Raw genomic sequence first — 15621 nt, 5'->3', positions numbered from 1 at the left:
GACATGGTCAGCAACAATACTCAGGTAGGCTGTGGCGTTGCAACGATGCTCAATTGGTACCAAGGGGCCCAAAGAGTGCCAAGAAAATATTCCCCACACCATGACACCACCATCACCAGCCTGAACCGTTGATACAAGGCAGGATGGATCCATGCTTTCATGTTGTAGACACCAAATTCTGACCCTACCATCCGAATGTCGCAGCAGAAATCGAGACTCATCAGACCAGGAAACGTTTTTCCAATCTTCTATTGTCCAATTTCGATGAGCTTGTGCAAATTGTAGCCTCAGTTTCCTGTTCTTAGCTGAAAGGAGTGGCACCCGGTGTGGTCTTCTGCTGCTGTAGCCCATCTGCCTCAAAGTTCGACGTACTGTGCGTTCAGAGATGCTCTTCTGCCCACCTTGGTTGTAACGGGTGGTTATTTGAGTCACTGTTGCCCTTCTATCAGCTCGAACCAGTCTGGCCATTCTCCTCTGACCTCTGGCATCAACAAGGCATTTCCACCCACAGAACTGCCGCTCACTGGATGTTTTTTCTTTTTCGGACCATTCTCTGTAAACCCTAGAGATGGTTGTGCGTGAAAATCCCAGTAGATTAGCAGTTTCTGAAATACTCAGACCAGCCCTTCTGGCACCAACAATCATGCCACGTTCAAAGTCACTCAAATCACATTTCTTCCCCATACTGATGCTCGGTTTGAACTGCAGGAGATTGTCTTGACCATGTCTACATGCCTAAATGCACTGAGTTGCCGCCATGTGATTGGCTGCTTAGAAATTAAGTGTTAACGAGCAGTTGGACAGGTGTACCTAATAAAGTGGCCGGTGAGTGTATGTAACAATAGTTTTACAAATAATTCTCTCAAATGTCACAATTTATGCAAGATTTACAAGCCACAAAAAACATTGCTTTTACAATTTACAATGTAAGTCGATAGAAAAGTTCAACTTTATGACATTGTACAGTACACTTCATCAAATATAACACTATAAAACCTGTAAAATATGTCGGTAGTGATTGCCTATTGGTTCTAGATCAGGGATTCAGACAGTAACATTACAGTCAACCCTAACTGAATAAGATTGTGTCCTAAATTAAATCATCTCTTTGGATGAAAGAAATCTGCTCATTATTGACGATCTATCGGCTCGCTCGAGACACAGATCTGCATGTCAGGTCCTTATAGTTTCTGCGTTTGATAAAACATTGACATGTGAACTATCTATTCTGCGTACATGTTGTATTTGTGCATCAAAAACATGTTTTGAAAAGCAGATTTAAAGGAAGTCTGTCTATCCGGCGACCGGCTTTAGCGTCCCGGCGGCTGCGTTGACGGTGAAGGCAGAGATGCTGATTTGGCGTTCGACCTCGTCCCAGGCCTTCTGCGGGTTCGCCGCATTCTCAATGTCGAACAAAGCGTCATAAATCCCTGGGAAAGACTCGCCTGCGTATTTATTGTGACTGCTGGGAGCAAAAATGATATGCCTGGAAGAAACGAAAGAGAAAAAGACAAACATGTTGTTTGTGCATAAAAACATCTATTCAGACACAGGTAATACTTAAACTGATCCAGAAACACTGTTGAGTGGTTATTACCTTCTTAATGGAAGTACAGGTGATGCTAAATTTGGTATTTGACAGTGCATTGTGGGTAAGAAAAAGCCGTTCTTTAGAGCTCTAATACTACAAAACGTGTGATTGTTTGTGTTTTTAGACTTGAAGCACTAATCCTAAGTGTTAAACTTGAGTTATGAACTTCACTATGTAATGATAGATTGTGCTTTACCTGTAAAATGGTCTTCCAGGCAAACCCAACGGATCAATGAAAGCTCTCTCTAAATACATCAGCTGATCATTTACCATCCGCACATCCAGGGCACTGAGAGACAGATAAAGATAAGGTAACAGGTGCAATGTGTCATGAGTGACATCATATGACAGGCCATGAGACTCTATAATACAACACCTAACCTGTGTGTGAACTCAAACCTAGCATTTCAGTGCTGAAGACTGTGCTGTTGTTTTGTCATTCGTACTTAGAAGTGTCGAGCTGATCGAGGCGCTGATGAAAGTCTCGCGCTGCGACCGTGAAGTTCTCGACGGCTGAGAAGAGAGAATCTAGAAACATGATAAAAGAAGAGGATGACTGTCAGGAAGCAAGATAATTCAAGAGTTTTGCATTTGACATGGAAATTATTGCATGTATAAATTTTTATACTCGTTTCTAAGGCACACATTTTTTAACGTGCTACAGTCTCAGATAGGGTGTTTTTGCAGCTAAGGCACAGAAGAACCAGTTTTAGTTCTTCATTGAAGCTTTCAGTGATCAGATCTTAAAGTGGACCTTTTATGTCCTTTTTCACATTCTTGGTGTTGTGTTTTTACTAAAGTAAGTTTTCACGCGTGAATGTTCATTATTTTTCCCATATTCTCCATTGTTGCCGCTCCTCTCTTCCCAGTCTGTCAGTAATGCTCTGTTTAGTTCCTGTCTCTGTGAATCCCCTCCTTCTGAAAAGCACACTGTGCCCTGATTGGTCAACTGGATCAGTGTGTTGTGATTGTCCCGCCCCTTACCATAACTGCCAGTTTCAACACACTACTAACTAGCTCCACCCCTTTATTCTGCGTATGAATTATTTAAATGAGGAATATTATGACGCGTTCATTCCCGGAAGAAACTCAAGACTACGATGGAGGCGTTTCAGGGAGTTCAGAAACACTGACACTGATCATCACACACTAAAAAATCCTAATATTTCCTTTTTACATTTTTTTTTTTGATTGTGAATAACATTTTAATCATCTGAAGAAACGTTTTCCACTATAAAGAATCTTTTGTGTAAAGGAAAGATTACATGGATGTTAAAGGCACTTCATTTAACTCAATGCCAATAAAGAGTCTTTATTTTTCAGAAGCCGCAGGAACTGAGGACTTTGGGTGATAGTCGGTGTGTGTCGACTGCAGGAACCACCAGGGTCTAAAAGTTCTGGGTAAATATTTCCCCCTCATAAAGTCCCTGCTCGTGAGGTAGTACTCTTTCAAATTTCGGGAAATTTCGGGGTTGGTATTGGGCGCTGAACACGCGTATTGGTTGAGTTCATGCCGCATTTTGATTGGTTGACTCCACGCACCATTTTATTTCAATCACCATTTTTAAAAGTCTGTTGCAGTGCGTGCAGTAACTGTTGTTTGCTAAGCACTGAAGTTTTAAAAATACAACCGATGGACCGACGACGAGGTTCAGGCTTTATTAAAGGTGCTCTACGTGATGTTGGGTGACCTCACATCTTGTTGACGTTCGAAGTATTGTCAAACAAAACGGACGCTAACTCGACCCTCCCTCCTCATCCGTGCACTAACTCCCCAAATCCTTCTTGTCGGTTATTGGCTCTAACACTGTTTGTTATGTTTCGCGATCCAGGTTGGCCCCAGTTTGTTTTTGTTGCTGTTTGTGGAGCCTGGGCAGTCTGCAGACAGTCCTTCCAGAAAAACGCAGAGAAATTGCGGGAACTTGCAAGAATTGCGGGAACTTGCAAAAACTGTCACTTGCAAAAATCTTGTGTGAAGCAAACGCAACATTTTTCAACTTTCTGCTAACGCCGCCTTCACACTGGCAGTTGAAATCAGCTCCGCAATACGCAATACATTCCCAACGGACGTCGTACTACACAGTGAAAAGACTCGGACGCGGGTAGAACAAAAATGGCGGAGAGATTAGAAAGGTTGACTCTGTCAGTTCTGTATGATCTCTCTGATGAGGGTTATGCTGCGTGAGGAAAGTTGCTCAGGACGTTGACTCGTCAGGTCAAATAAAAATGTGATATAGTGGTCAATAGTTCAATGTCTGCCTACAATTTAATTGTATTAACTGCCCTAATAACATTAGAAAGTCATGAAAATAAAAAATGACATGACAACTTACCGTTATAAAATCATTATTTATTTTATTAAAAGTTAATAATTCAGGTTTGTTTATCAGTACCATAGCAACGGTCAACTTCCGCTGGAATTGTCGGATAGGAACCGTCCGTAGCTTTTCGCAAGAGTTCAAATTTTTGATTGCATCCGGATGACCAACGGACACGATTTTCTTCGCACCGCACTCGGTCGGACCCTTTTCGGACCCATTCGCATGCGGTCTGCGAATCTCCATAGGAAATGAATGACTTCCGGTCGTTTCGCAGCTGCATCAGAGCTGATTTCAACTGCCAGTGTGAAGGCGGCGTTAGATATATTTTTTTTTTTTTTGCCACGAAAATGCGAGAATTATAAAATAATGTAAACCCTGCATATTTTGCACGGAAATCGGCAATTTATGCAGCGAAAGTGCGACATATTTGAAAAAATGCGGCCCCCCCAATGAATATGCGGACTTTGGCTGATTTTGCATTGAATTCAGCCATCGCATAATCGCGTTTTTCGCGAGGGACTGTACAGAGACCGCATTTTTTCCCAGTGTGTTCAGGGGACAGTCAGCTAGCTGATAGTGAGGGGATGTTTGCTATATGTGACAAAAAAAATTTTGACCTAAAAAACGCGCAACAATGCTTAGATCATCTTTAATCTCAATGAAACACCGCGGGACCACAAGCAGTCCTACGTCACCAAACTAATTTGCCTGATCTTCACGGTACTCTAGACCACGGTGGACAAAAAAAAGTTCCTGGGACAAATTATAATGGCTAATTCCGGTGGAAACGCGGTTACAGTGCATAGTTTGAACATACTAATCTTGCATAGTTAGTGTACCGAATGAGATGCCGAACTGCTGCATGGCGTCAGGATGCTTCAGTGCTAGCTGGTGAATGCTGTTAGCGTATTTGCTGAGAGACGAGGCGTATTCTGTACAGTCCAGAGGTAAGATCAGAGAATCAGCCAAACTGAAGATCAGTCCCCCTCGAACACGGGACACCGCCTCCAGCCGCCGGAAACTCGGGTCGTAGAAGCGCTCCACGACCTCATAGGTCTCGTACACGCTGTGGTAAACCGGGTAACTGCTGTAGCGCTCGGTTTTCTGGGGGGGAAAGGTGGTACAAAACTATTGAAATGCTGCAAAAAAGTCTATTTTGCGTAGATGTAAACACTGACCCGGTTTTTGGTGTATCTCGCCCTTCCAGACGCAATCCCTAATCTGATGAAATACGCTTCAAAATCACTTCCAGATCCCAGTTTACTGATCCTGCAGGAGAACACACACATTTAAAATGCATATGATGGATCTCCAAAATCTATAATCAATCAGATGGTCTTCTAGATGATTATGATCCCGTCAGTACCATGGCGCGTCTCTGTCTGTGGAGTTGTCTCGCTTGTGCCAGCTCTCGTACAGACTCATGCCCTCCTCTCCATCCTCTGGACTCAAAACCTTCACAAACATCACTTATTTACACATATTTACATCACTTATTTACGCTAGCACATAATAACATCACTTATTTACACTTATTTACACATATTAACATCACTTATTTACACATATTTACATCACTTATGTACGCTATCACATATTAACATCACTTATTTACACTTATTTACACATATTAACATCACTTTCATTTATATAGTGAGAAATATTGATAGTAAAACAGAACAATAGATAGACAGATCTAAATAAACTTTTCTAAACTGATTCTCACCTTCTTGGTGATGTCATAAACAAGAGTGTGTAGGGAGGGGGTGCAGTCGACCCTCAGTGTGTACATACCTGCGCACACACACACACACACACAAAATGATGAGTATATCTCTGTCTGTAGAAGCAGTGTTAATCTCATCTGTTAATTTTAGTCTCTAGTTCAGATACTCTGTGTGTGTGTGTGTGTGTGTGTGTGTGTGTGTGTGTCACTACCCTCGATAGCAGAGTCTGCGTTGATGTAGGCCACGGCTCGCTCCTGCAGGACTCGGGCTTTATCCTGCAAACACACATGCAGCTTTCAGCAAACTGAGATTCATTTCATTCATTCAATGATTCGCTGTATTACCCGATTCTTTTGTTTAATCAAGGGTTCATTTTTGCATTCAACTGTTCAGTCATTCATTCATTCGGTCAAGTCACCTTCAATTATAGTGATTTTACCAATATAGATTATTCCAAAGCAGTGATAATAGAATGGTTTGGTTTTATAGTGGCTCTTTAATAATGTTATTTTCCAGCTAAAGTTAGTTTTGATTGATTCACTTCTGTTGCAACGATCGTTATTAACTTAAGCGCCGCTTCTAACATGACGTTTATTCATTCATCATTGCAATTTTTTCATATATTCAATGATTCATTCAGGCATTTTCTCATTAAACCAATCAATCGTTCATATATATTCATCATTAATTACATTTTCTACGCATTCAATCAATCAGAATACATTGATTCATGTTTCTAGTCCCTCATTTGTTCCTTCTTTCATTCATTTACTCGTACCTCAGCCCATTCTGTGGATCCCAGCAGACCGAACTCTTCTGCATCCCAACTGGCAAAGATCAGCGTTCTCCTCGGCCTCCAGCCTGAAACACACACACACACACACACGGTCATTACAAAAAAAAACTGAGAACAAAATAAGTGTCCTGTTTAAACGGGTGAGACACACACACACACACACACCTCTCTTCATGAGTTGTCCAGCCGCTCTCACGTTCTCGTGCACCACAGCGGCTCCTGACACGGGATCAATCCCTCCGAAAACCCAAGCGTCACGATGGCCGCCCAGAATCACGTACCTGTCTGAACACACAGAAACACACTCGACTAGATCGTATAAAATAAACTCTCGAACGGAGTAACTCAACTGTGAAAAATCACCCTCTAAATAAAGCCAGATAATGTAATGTCACCTGGCTCCACGGCTCCTCGGATCCAGCCAATCACGTTGTAGATACGGGTCACCTGATTGTTGGTGTGGATGTTCATACGTACTTTACTAAAATATCACAAAGACAAAAAACAATCCTTTATATTTCAGTTAAGAAAAAAAAAAAATTTTTATATGGTTCTTGCAGGAGCTCAAACATGCAGCGTAGCATTGGTTCTTGCACAGTGTGTGTGTGTCTATGTAACTTGGGCTGGCCAAAGACAAGGCCATTGTGTAAACTGGCGGACCTCCAGAATTCATTACTGAAAAACAACAGATCCACAGAAGTGTGTGTGAATCTTTCTGTGTGTGTGTGTATTGTGAGAAGCAAACGTGTGGCCTCTGCCCCTGCATGAGATCGCGGAGGGCACAAACCTCTCTCCACTGCTGACATCATGCATTCAGATCAGTTAACGATTACCAGGAGTGTGTGAATATGTGTGTGTCAGCTGATTACGATTGTGTAAAGTTGAAGTCTCACTTCAGATCAGCGGGATCAGAGGTTGAGGGGTTCAAAGTCGGGGATTTAATGGTTGAGGTTTTGACTTTGGTTTAGAATAGTAACCGTCTGACTGAACATAATCTACATTTCATTTCCTGCATTAATTTCATATATAAACTTAAATCTTAAAGCTAGACACCACAGGTGACATGATTTGAACTAATATCACTCAGCACTGTCCATTAAGTAATGCAAATTTCTGAAATGTTATGCTTAAATATGCAAATTAGACATTATGTAATTAAATAGAGTTTCATTGTGGATTTACAGGAAGGAAAGTCTCGTACTTCTGGCTAAATCCGTCCATGAATCCCGGTCCAAGTCGATACGAGATGTTGAGTGAACCCTTCCAGTTATCCGGAGGAAGAGGCCCACCCATATGCCTACAGGAAGTGACATCATATAATGACTCGTTTCAGGTGAGGTAAATATATATATATATATATATATATATATATATAAAAGATATTGCAAATTTAAATCAATGAAACAAATGTGATCAGGTCAAGCAAAAAAACTGATTCCCTATTCAATTTGACTATTAAATAATAATTACTAAATGATTAAATATTACTATTATTACTATTTTGTAGGGCTGTCAAATGATTAACCGTGATTAATCGCATCCAAAATAAAAGTTTGTGTTTACATAATATATGTGGGTGCACTGTGTATAATTATTTTGTATATATAAATACTTACACTTGCATGTATATTTAAGAAAAAAATATTTATATATAAAATATTGATATATAATATAAATTATATATAAATCTATATACACTATATACATACAAATATTTCTTAAATATATACAAGCATGTGTGTGTATTTATATATATATATATATATATATATATATATATATAATAATTATACACAGTGCACCCACATATATTATGTAAACACAAACTTTTATTTTGGATGCGATTAATCACAGTTAATCGTTTGACAGCCCTACTATTTTGTATTATTATTTAAGTTCTAAATAAGTTTTATTATTTAAGTTATAAACTATTAGAATGATACTATTGTACTCTAAAAAAAAGAGTACTTGTATTACAAGTAATGTTTAACTATATTATGCAATTGATAAAACCAGTATGTGATTAGCTTAGTACTATTGTACTGTTAAATGAAAAGTATTTAAAAATAATTTTTATCCCATCATATTGTTTTGAGCAGTGGCCGACTCACTGCAGCAGGAGAACCGCATCATGATATCCAATGGGATGCACTGGAATCCCGGGAAGCCCCACGGCGTCCTCCATGCTGGACCGGTACGTGTATTCTACAACACATTCAAAGTCATCATAAATCAAGATTCACTATTTATTTATGTATTACTATAAATGCATATTAATCTGTGTACATCATTATTTTTTTGTGGTAACACTTTACAATAAGGTCGCTTTATTAAACATTAGTTAATGAACTAACGAACATGAACTATCCATGAGCAATTAATTTGTTACTGTCTTTGTTATCGTTAGTTAGTAATAATCCAGCTTTTCATCGTTTGTCCTAATTAATTCACATTGCATTACCTAATGTCAACAAGATTTGAATAAAGTATCAGTAAAAGTTGAAATTAATGTTTACAAAGATACTAGTTACTAATTTAGATACTAGATACTAATTTAATAATTAATTTAATACTAGTTAATAACTACATTAGTTTGTTAATGTGAACTAATGAACCTTATTGTAAAGTGTTACCTTTTTAAATTCATGTGCCTCGTAATCTTAAATCAAAATATCGTCCCTCTCACGGCGACATCTCTTCTCTGATGATGTGTTTATTGGCATGAGGGCGGGGCAACCTGTCAATCACATGAGATCGACCAATAGCAAACCACAACCATCCAATCAATTCCCCTCAGAGAAAATCAAGCCCCGCCCTAATTTAGTCTTGTTCGAGAAGTCGTTTCAATGTCACAATAGAGAAGGAAAGACTAGCCTAACTGGTCTGTAATGTCCTGGAGAGTCTCTGTCGCACCTTTGGCCGGGTATCCCGGTGTGAGGGGGTCTCCCGCCCCGTTCAGGTTCAGGACGTTCCCTCTCTGAGCGCCTCCTCCCGGCAGGTTCCAGCCTTTGGGATACGGCTCAACGCCGTCCGCACAGTAATCCGCAGGGTCCGAGAACAGCACGATCCCTTTAGCCCCCGCTAACATGGCATTCTTCACCTGCAAACACACACACACAGAGGATTAGCTGTCCCTCCAAACCCATCTTTCTTATGTAAAGATGAAATAACTCATTGAACATTACATCCAAAGCTACCTTGTTCCCACGGAAGATTTTTCCATATCTAGCAATGACGATTTTTCCCGTACAGTTTATTCCCAACTCTCTCTCCAGCTTAAAGAAATCCTCCGTCCGTCCGTAGTTAACATACACCAGCTCATCCTACAACACACACAAATCAGGTCACAACTTCTGTAAACTTACAGTAAACTACCGTTACAGTTTGTTTTAATGTTATGTTCACCAAGCCTGCATTGGTAAAAACAGTAATATTGTGAAACAATATTAAAAGTTACAATAACTGATTTCTATTTGAATATATGGTAAAAATCATTTATTCTAGTGATCAAAACTGAATTTTCAGCATCATTACTCCAGTCTTCAGTGTCACATGATCCTTAAAGTTTGATCATTTTTGAATGATGAAACATTATGAGAACAAGCCTTTTATTTCATTTTGAGTTGGATTAATCTAGCACAGATGAGACATAAACAGGGTCAGTTTTGAGTTTTAAATTGTGCTGTATGTGTGGTGTGCATCACCTCTGGTTGACCTTTCGCAGAGAAAGCACTATAGGGAGGAACGATATCAGTAACATGTTCATAACCTTCAGGGATCGGCTCAGCCAGAGACGTTTTAAAGACCTGAGAGAGAGAGAGAGAGAGAAAGAGAGAGAGAGAGAGAGAGACATCTGCCATTGATTGAATTCTGCACTGTAATCAGTATAAAACATCCTCCGACAGAGTCATGGACTTTAATCTGTCACCATCACAACCTGCAGCCGCTGCTCACAGCCTCACTCGTGACCAGATAAAGGCCTTTAACACACACTTGCTCTTCATCAGGCTTCTGATGTCATGACAGAGAAAGAACAGAACATGTTCTTTTGACTGTTTGTTTTTTGGGGGGTATAAAAAAAGTCACATTTTACGTTCTTCAGATCATTGATCTGGGTTCTTAAAAACACAAAGTGCATAAATGTCTTTCTAAAGAGCTAGAGGATATAAATGACATCATCAGGCCTGATTCGTTCTAAAAATTCTGTTTTAAAGATAGAATTGTGGACTGAATAGAGCGCAACAGTCGGGTTCCAGAAATTAAAAACTCAAAGGAATTGATTTTTAATGTTAAATTATAAACTGTGAGCAATGGGGTTGTTGATCGATGGTATTTGCTCGTGTTGAAGCCGTTAGACAGCATTATTTCAGCTTAGTTTTAAAATAATTGTGTGTAACAGTGGAATTCGTGGTGAAAAACATTACCCATGATGCTGTACTGAAGATTACACCAATCAGAGTCGAAAAAAGCAACTCGCGCCAAAATATCAAAATATGCCAAGCACTGCGAATGACGGGCCGAGTCAATGTCCCTACACTCAAAATATTGAAATGTTTGTGTGTGTATATATATGCATATTTTGCAATAACTCTAAAATATATTTTTTTTTATACATATTCTCAACATCTGTAAATGAGTAGTTTTATTGTAGTTCACTAAAGCCGTTACCTTTGTATTTTTGTCTGATCGATTTTCAAAAGCTTTTTTGCTTTAAATCAAAGTTTGTGTTATGATTCACCTCAACACTGATTGGTTTGATTCATGGCTTAAAACGTTTTAACAACGAATTTATACATTCATATAATATAAAAATAAATAATAAATAAAAAATACAGGTGAAACTCAAAAAATTAATATTGAATATTGAAAGAATATTGTGCAAAAGTTTATTTATTTCAGTAATTCAACTAAAAAGGTGAAACTAATATATTATATAGACTCATTACATGCAAAGTGAGATATTTCAAGCCTTTATTTGTTATCATTTTAATGATTTTGGTTTATGAAAAACAATATTCTAATTTGGAACTTGGGGTTTTCATAATCTGTAAGCCATAATCATCACAATTATTACAAATAAAGGCTTGAAATATCTCACTTTGCATGTAACAAGTCTAAAATATATTAGTTTCACCTTTTAAGTTGAATTACTAAAAGTTTTGCAACTTTTGCATGATATTCAAATTTTTCGAGTTTCACCTGTACTGTCCTCAACCAGCGCCGCTGGAAAAGCGGGCGGACACTAATGCACTCTCTTCTATTTTAAAGAATGCAAATGTGTTTGGTCTGAAGAAGTGCATGTGGGTGCAAGGAAACTTTCAGGAAAACATTTTGCAATTTTATAATTGTGCAACATCGATTGCAATATCTAAAGGGAAGAGCGTCATGACTAGATTCCTTCAAAAGAAGCCTTGTGTGTGTGTGTGTTGGGTTTCTGGTTGTCAGTATGAACCTCATTGCCCAGCTGGTCCACTATTGAGATGTAGTTGGGTGTTGTTTTATTTGGGTATGACAGCAACACGTCGTAGGGAACCAGCTCTACCGAGTCCAACCCAAACTCCCTCCACTCGGCTCCGATCTGCTCCGCCAGATCCAGATTCTGCTGCGTTCCTGCCAGGTGTGGAAGCCTGGTGAACTTCCTATGACAAACACAGTCTAGACTGGCCAATCTCGAAATGGGAAGCACAGCTAGGCTAGCAGGCTAACAACATCAACCAACCCAAAAACATCCATCATTCACTCCACATAAAACATTCGTCCCTAAACTAAACATAAATAATAAAGAAAATAAAAAGTTCATAAATTACCTAAAAAGGATGCAACTCCTACATTTATATTACCTATAATCCGCCAACAATACATGCAGTTGTATCACCACCTTACTGTGTGTTTTAAATGCACTTAATATTCAATAATATCAGGACTGGTTTATTTAAAGGCACCTGAGATGCTGTTTAATATTCTCTGCTTTCATCTCATCCAGAAAGTCGCGCAGGAAGCTTTTCGATGCGTGTCCATGATTGACAGTTGTAGGTCGAGCAAACCAGCCTAAGATGATGAGAAACACACACCTGTTACACCAAACCAGATCTGAGACATATTCCCGATTCATCGGTTTAGATCATGATGATGATGGTGTGTTCAGAATTAAACATTAATGCACTCACTCTTAAAAATAAAGGTTACTAAAGGTTTTTTTTTCACAGAAATGACATAGAAGAACCAGTTTGGGTTCCCCAAAGAACCTTTGACTGAACAGTTATTCAAAGAAACGAGTGTAAGGAACATTTGAAGAATGTTTTGTACAATAGAAATGTTCCATTAATGTTAAAGATTCTTCATGGAAGCACCAATTCCAATACAGAACCTTTATTTTTAAGACTGAGTGTAATGTATCATTGAAAGCAACAATAAACAAAGTGAGCAAAACATCATTTCAAACATTTGTCGAATGGATTTTCATGACTTTTTTTCCATGCAGATTTGGTTTAGCATGTTTATGAAGGAATCTAACTCATAGGGAGCAAATTCTAGCTAATGCAATATTTAGATCTTAACATAATTACACAAAATAAATGCATTCGGAAAATAAATATAGGCTGATTTATATTTCCATGAGTTTTCCAGATCTTAAAAAAAAAAAAAAATCTCTGATATTTCCAGGTTGTGGGACCCTTAAACATTTCTTCAAGACTGTGTTTATCTGTAAACGTATTTATCCAAATACAGTTATGTAAACACCTGTTTTAAAATAAAGATCTCAGGGTCTCAGTAGCCTATAGTCACACCTGTCCTAAAGCCAGACATTCAAGAAGTGAGGAATGCAGAAGGAGATCTGGACAGGTGAGACCAACAGCTGTCAAACACCACAATTAGATTTTCACCATAAGCAATGAAAAATGAATAAACATATGCGGTGATACTTCGAAAAAACCCTATTTGGCAACTTTGTGTCAACATATGGGAAATGATGCACAAATGACAGTCAAAAACAACCTGTCTCGCGAGCTCATTGCACATGATCAAAAAATAACGTTACGTATTTAAAGGAAGAGAAACTCACCAATAATAAAGCCGATCAAGAAGAAAGCTGTAATAACCGTTAACCGGCAGATCCAGCTGATTAGTTTATCCTCAGATCCCATTTGACCAAGCGGCGCACATAACTTGTTGAAAGTTGAAGAACCACAACTGCGAGTAGGAGAGCAGAGGAGGGAGATGTGGGCGGGTCTTGGTTGGCTTGGGTTCAAAAGTTCACTGCAGCGAATCGGTTCCTTTGAGTGAAAATGATTCACCAACTCGCTCGATTCATCCATGAAGTCCTCGCGCAGAATTTTACGCGTTCCTCTTCGCAGTGACAAATGTTTAAACATCGCCGCTGACGCTGATTATAAACCACTTCAACTAACCCTAATTATAAGCCTAAAACCTAGCTGATTTGTTCTCCCAACCTCTGACTAGATAAAAAAGTCCCATCAAAATCAAACCACACTGACCATTTGAAGTGGCGCGGCTCGTTTGTAACAGGTGTGGCAAAATATTGATCAAAACATAGACCTCTATATGCACTGAATTGGCTTTATGTCCAGCTGCACTACTTCCTGAACTTCAGCCAGCTCCTTGTTTCCTGTCTGCCTTTATTGGGCAAACTTAATTAATTCAGGTGTGTCTGATTATTGTTGCCATGACTACTGAGGTCAGGCACACCTGAATTAATCAATTTGTCCAATAATGGCTGACAGGAAACAAGGAGCTGGCTGAAGTTCAGGAAGTAGTGCAGCTGTGCATAAAGCCAATTGATAATTAATTATAAATCTGTTCAGCATTTATTCTGCAACAAATATTTTTCGGATTTTCTAGACGTAAAGTGAACAGGATATATTAGGATGTAGCGCAAGGATGATACTAAACCGGGGCAGATGGAGCCATCTATAGCTCAACAGCGCCCCCACAAATTTACAATGTAAATCTGTGGTGAATAATGGAACTGCACCGCGCTCTCATTTTCACGTGACCGTATTTAAACTGTGCTTTAAAAATGTGTTATTTTTTGTTTTATCTTATGACAAATCTTATCATAAGGAATATTGGTTAGTTACTCCACTACTTCTTTTAGCTAAATGTGTTATTCACAAATGTACATTTGGAGTAATAAGCCATGTTGTTTTAAGTAGAAAAGTAGAAAAATTCAACAATACATAAACACAATATTGTGTTTTTAAAAAAGAAAACTGCAAAGTGTTTCAATTTATATATATATATATATATATATATATATATATATATATATATATATATAATAGCCTATATAATCTGCTCAACATGTAAGTTGGCATGTCTGTTCTTCCTATGTGTGTGGAGTAGCGTATCAAATAAATGAAAGTATAAACCCTAGTTTTTAAACATGCTCATGTGCATAGCTTTTATATCAGTTGTGTTTGTTTTATTTTTGTTCTGAGAAAAGACATGACTTTGTTTTTCTCACTGGGAATTCCTAGCTTGTAATATTCTAAAATAAATGTCAGAATTCGGACGCAAATAAATAGCCTACCTGATGCAATTCTATGGCTTTCTATGCGTCGAGTGTAGGCTATTACCGTAAAGTCTGTCAAACATCACTAGAGCGCCACCTTCAGGCTGAATAGCGCAAGGACATTAGAATTCTACCAAAAGTGTGGCCGATGTGTTCAACGATTAAAATATTTAGAGCTTACAAAATGTTTATCATAGCGATAAGACCTGGAATCTACCCTACCTAAATTTATGACAGGAGCCACTGATTTGATGCCAGTTTGATGGTTGATGACAGCACACTTTTGGCTGGTTGTTAGGGACTATTTTTTTCCTCTTAATTCGATTCAGTTACATTGGTTCTTTCAGATAGGCCTACATATTTGTATTGGTTCTTTATACTATTTGTATTATTCCAAAATGCACAGCTAATTGTACTCTCAAAATGTGTTTAGGTTCAATCGAATCATAAAAATTAAGCGATTCTGAAGAACGATTCGCATGAGTCGGACATCGATCGGTTCAGTGTTCAGTAGTTCACAAACATGCGCACAAATGGGGTTCGGGCACGTACGCAGTGATCCTTAAATAAAACAGAGTTTCTGTTGATGTTAGTAAAAGTAAGGAGAAAGTTTTCGTAAAATGACTTAATTTTTAGCCGTTAAGATTAAGACT

At 38.6% G+C, this 15621-nt stretch overlaps 1 protein-coding gene across 1 annotated transcript; it reads right to left on the bottom strand.

Annotated features, from left to right (window-relative positions):
• Positions 1-1277: 1277 nt before the first annotated feature.
• On the bottom strand, positions 1278-13823 carry naalad2 (N-acetylated alpha-linked acidic dipeptidase 2). The gene is made up of 19 exons (XM_039660344.2): positions 13499-13823; positions 12378-12483; positions 11888-12074; positions 10140-10241; positions 9633-9758; positions 9349-9535; positions 8547-8640; positions 7637-7732; positions 6831-6916; positions 6601-6720; positions 6418-6500; positions 5851-5914; positions 5639-5706; positions 5279-5367; positions 5091-5181; positions 4752-5016; positions 2038-2119; positions 1788-1880; positions 1278-1486 (listed from the first exon to the last, which is right to left on the bottom strand). Exons 1-19 carry the CDS (start codon positions 13806-13808, stop codon positions 1294-1296), a joined length of 2442 nt encoding a protein of 813 aa, XP_039516278.2. The 5' UTR covers positions 13809-13823; the 3' UTR covers positions 1278-1293.
• Between the last annotated feature and the right edge of the window lie 1798 nt (positions 13824-15621).

Source organism: Pimephales promelas, chromosome 16, assembly GCF_988280905.1.
Source record: "Pimephales promelas chromosome 16, fPimPro1.hap1.1, whole genome shotgun sequence".
NCBI classification, from domain to species: Eukaryota; Metazoa; Chordata; class Actinopteri; order Cypriniformes; family Leuciscidae; genus Pimephales; species Pimephales promelas.
This window is presented reverse-complemented; position numbering and strand designations above follow the sequence as displayed.

Excerpts from the sequence above, each read along its gene's own strand:
- naalad2 (XM_039660344.2), bottom strand. The coding sequence starts at position 13,808 with ATGTTTAAACATTTGTCACTGCGAAGAGGAACGCGTAAAATTCTGCGC. Across the intron at positions 12,075-12,377 it reads AATATTAAACAGCATCTCAG|GAAGTTCACCAGGCTTCCAC; the intron begins GTGCCTTTAAAT and ends TGTTTGTCATAG. Across the intron at positions 10,242-11,887 it reads TGGACCAGCTGGGCAATGAG|GTCTTTAAAACGTCTCTGGC; the intron begins GTTCATACTGAC and ends TCTCTCTCTCAG.